Here is a 2,050-nt window from a genome sequence, read left to right on the forward strand (position 1 = left end):
GTCAAACCACCAATTATCAACGCTGATGTCACCGGGAGGAACTGCATGGTAAGAGTTTTCTTCGTAACATGTCAATTCCAATGCCAATGAAATATTGTTGTTTATGCCATAGATGAAGTGTAATATAGTTATCTATTCCCTACGATGCACAAATATTTCATTTTTGATGAACTATGTGAATTGTATGTGGATATGCATGAAATTGGACTTCCTTATTTGTGACCAATTGTTTTAACTAAAAATAATGTTTATTTTATCTATTATTTAGAACAATTGATCATATTTAAAAGGGTAAATTACATTAACTTCTTTGTGAAATATAGGAGTACCAAGTGTCAAATAACTTGTAACTCAAGGGAGGTTAGTGTATGCTTCGATAAATGAAGGAGTTTTGTGTGTCATATCACCAAACCTCAAGGGAAATCAATGTAATTTACTTCATTTAAATTAGCAATTGAAAAAATCAGCATAAATCTTTTATTAAGATGAATATCCAGTATCTATATAAATATACATTTAATATTTTATTTAATATATGTTGCCACTTGCCACCTTTATATCTTTTCTGAACTTATTATAGTTACATATCGTACCGTATCATATTCAATACTTGTATTTGTACTTGTGAGACAAAGTGTATTTCCAGAAACTGCATTCAAATTGTGCTGCAATGGCTTGTCAAAAATTGGTTAGTTCGGTTTTAGCCATGTGCATTATATTTCGGATGAATGAAGTTATGGTGAGTTTATTTCGACATTTTTTATCCAAAATAAAATACTTTTCGGATCAATCTTTTTTCAATTTCTGTCAAAGCTAAAACAAGCGGCTTAGAATTTTTTTAGCTATATACAAAAATTTATCAAATCATTTTTCACAAAAGTTGAAACAGATGCTCCTTAATTGCATAATAATGCATCAAGTTTTGTCATGTAGTCAAATCAGCATGGTCATCACATATATGTCAACCAAGATCCCCTTAAACCAAAACCATCTTGGGTACAAGGGGAGAACAAGGAAATTCTTAAGATGACAAGTTTATATCATCTGAAACCAACTTAGAGATATGATATGGTCTTTAAAATGCAATTTCCATTTTTCTCAATTCAATACAAAATTGAAGGATTGGGAGGGTTAGAAAATAGAGAGAGTAAGTCTTGATGCTACTTACAGAAAAAGGATCAAAGCCGTTCTGCCCGATTGGAGAAAGACTGTTTCGATTGACAGTATAGTGGCCACTTATTAAATCCAAAGCATCCTGCATGAGATGTATGAAACTTGTCAAAACACGATCAAGATTGAGTGGAAGATTGTGAAAGACAAATGAACTTGCCTGTCGAATTCCATCATGGAAATTGTTTAAGTAATATCGTGAAAGTGCACTCATCCCATCTTTAATCATTCCGAATATTGTTTGCTTTCCATACCTGCAGCAAAATATTCCAAAATATATCTGTATCGGAAGGAAAAATAGGAAAAGAGAATTTCAATACAGAAGTGGTACGAGTACTAGTAGTAGTAGTAGTATTTCTCATACCTCACTATGTCCCCTTTGAGGGCATGAGTCCCAGTATACTCGAGGCTTATTTCATCACCTTGTTCCGCCCACACTAAATATAAGAAATAGAATTCAAATAAGCAGGACAGTAATTCTAGAAAGACTAGAAGTTATCAAGGAATCCCTTACATGCTCTATACTTTCCATATTCTTCATCAAACATAGAAATGCACTCAGAAGGACTAAGCACCCCAATCCTCTGCAACTGTAGATTTAAGGCTTTCTGGGCCAGATAGCACTACAAATAGAGTAAAGACGGTCAAAACAATTGTCATATGTAAGCAAGTTCAAATCTTAGCAATTAATTAATCAATTATCAGCAAACCTGAGTAACATTTGTTCGATCAAGGGAATCAACACAGTTTGATCTAATAACTCCTTTCTGCTCCTCTAGTACATTTCCTTCTCTATCTATCAAGAAGTATCTGCTCAGCTGAAACAGCAGCGATTAAGAATCTGAACTATAGATTGCCAGCTTATCTGGGCTGTGGAAAC

The 2,050-nt window shown here is 33.5% G+C and overlaps 1 protein-coding gene across 1 annotated transcript in view; it reads right to left on the reverse strand.

Moving 5' to 3' along the window:
* LOC107484979 (phosphoinositide phosphatase SAC8) overlaps positions 1–2,050 on the reverse strand; it is a gene marked incomplete in the record, with an annotated part of 6,819 nt that overhangs the window by 519 nt on the left and 4,250 nt on the right. Inside the window, 6 exon segments of the mRNA XM_052261042.1 lie at positions 1–41; positions 1,169–1,255; positions 1,331–1,424; positions 1,535–1,607; positions 1,685–1,793; positions 1,881–1,995. Of these exon segments, the coding sequence (XP_052117002.1) occupies positions 1–41; positions 1,169–1,255; positions 1,331–1,424; positions 1,535–1,607; positions 1,685–1,793; positions 1,881–1,995 (519 nt within the window).

The sequence above is a fragment of the Arachis duranensis genome, chromosome 4 (genome assembly GCF_000817695.3).
Source record: "Arachis duranensis cultivar V14167 chromosome 4, aradu.V14167.gnm2.J7QH, whole genome shotgun sequence".
Lineage (NCBI taxonomy): Eukaryota > Viridiplantae > Streptophyta > Magnoliopsida > Fabales > Fabaceae > Arachis > Arachis duranensis.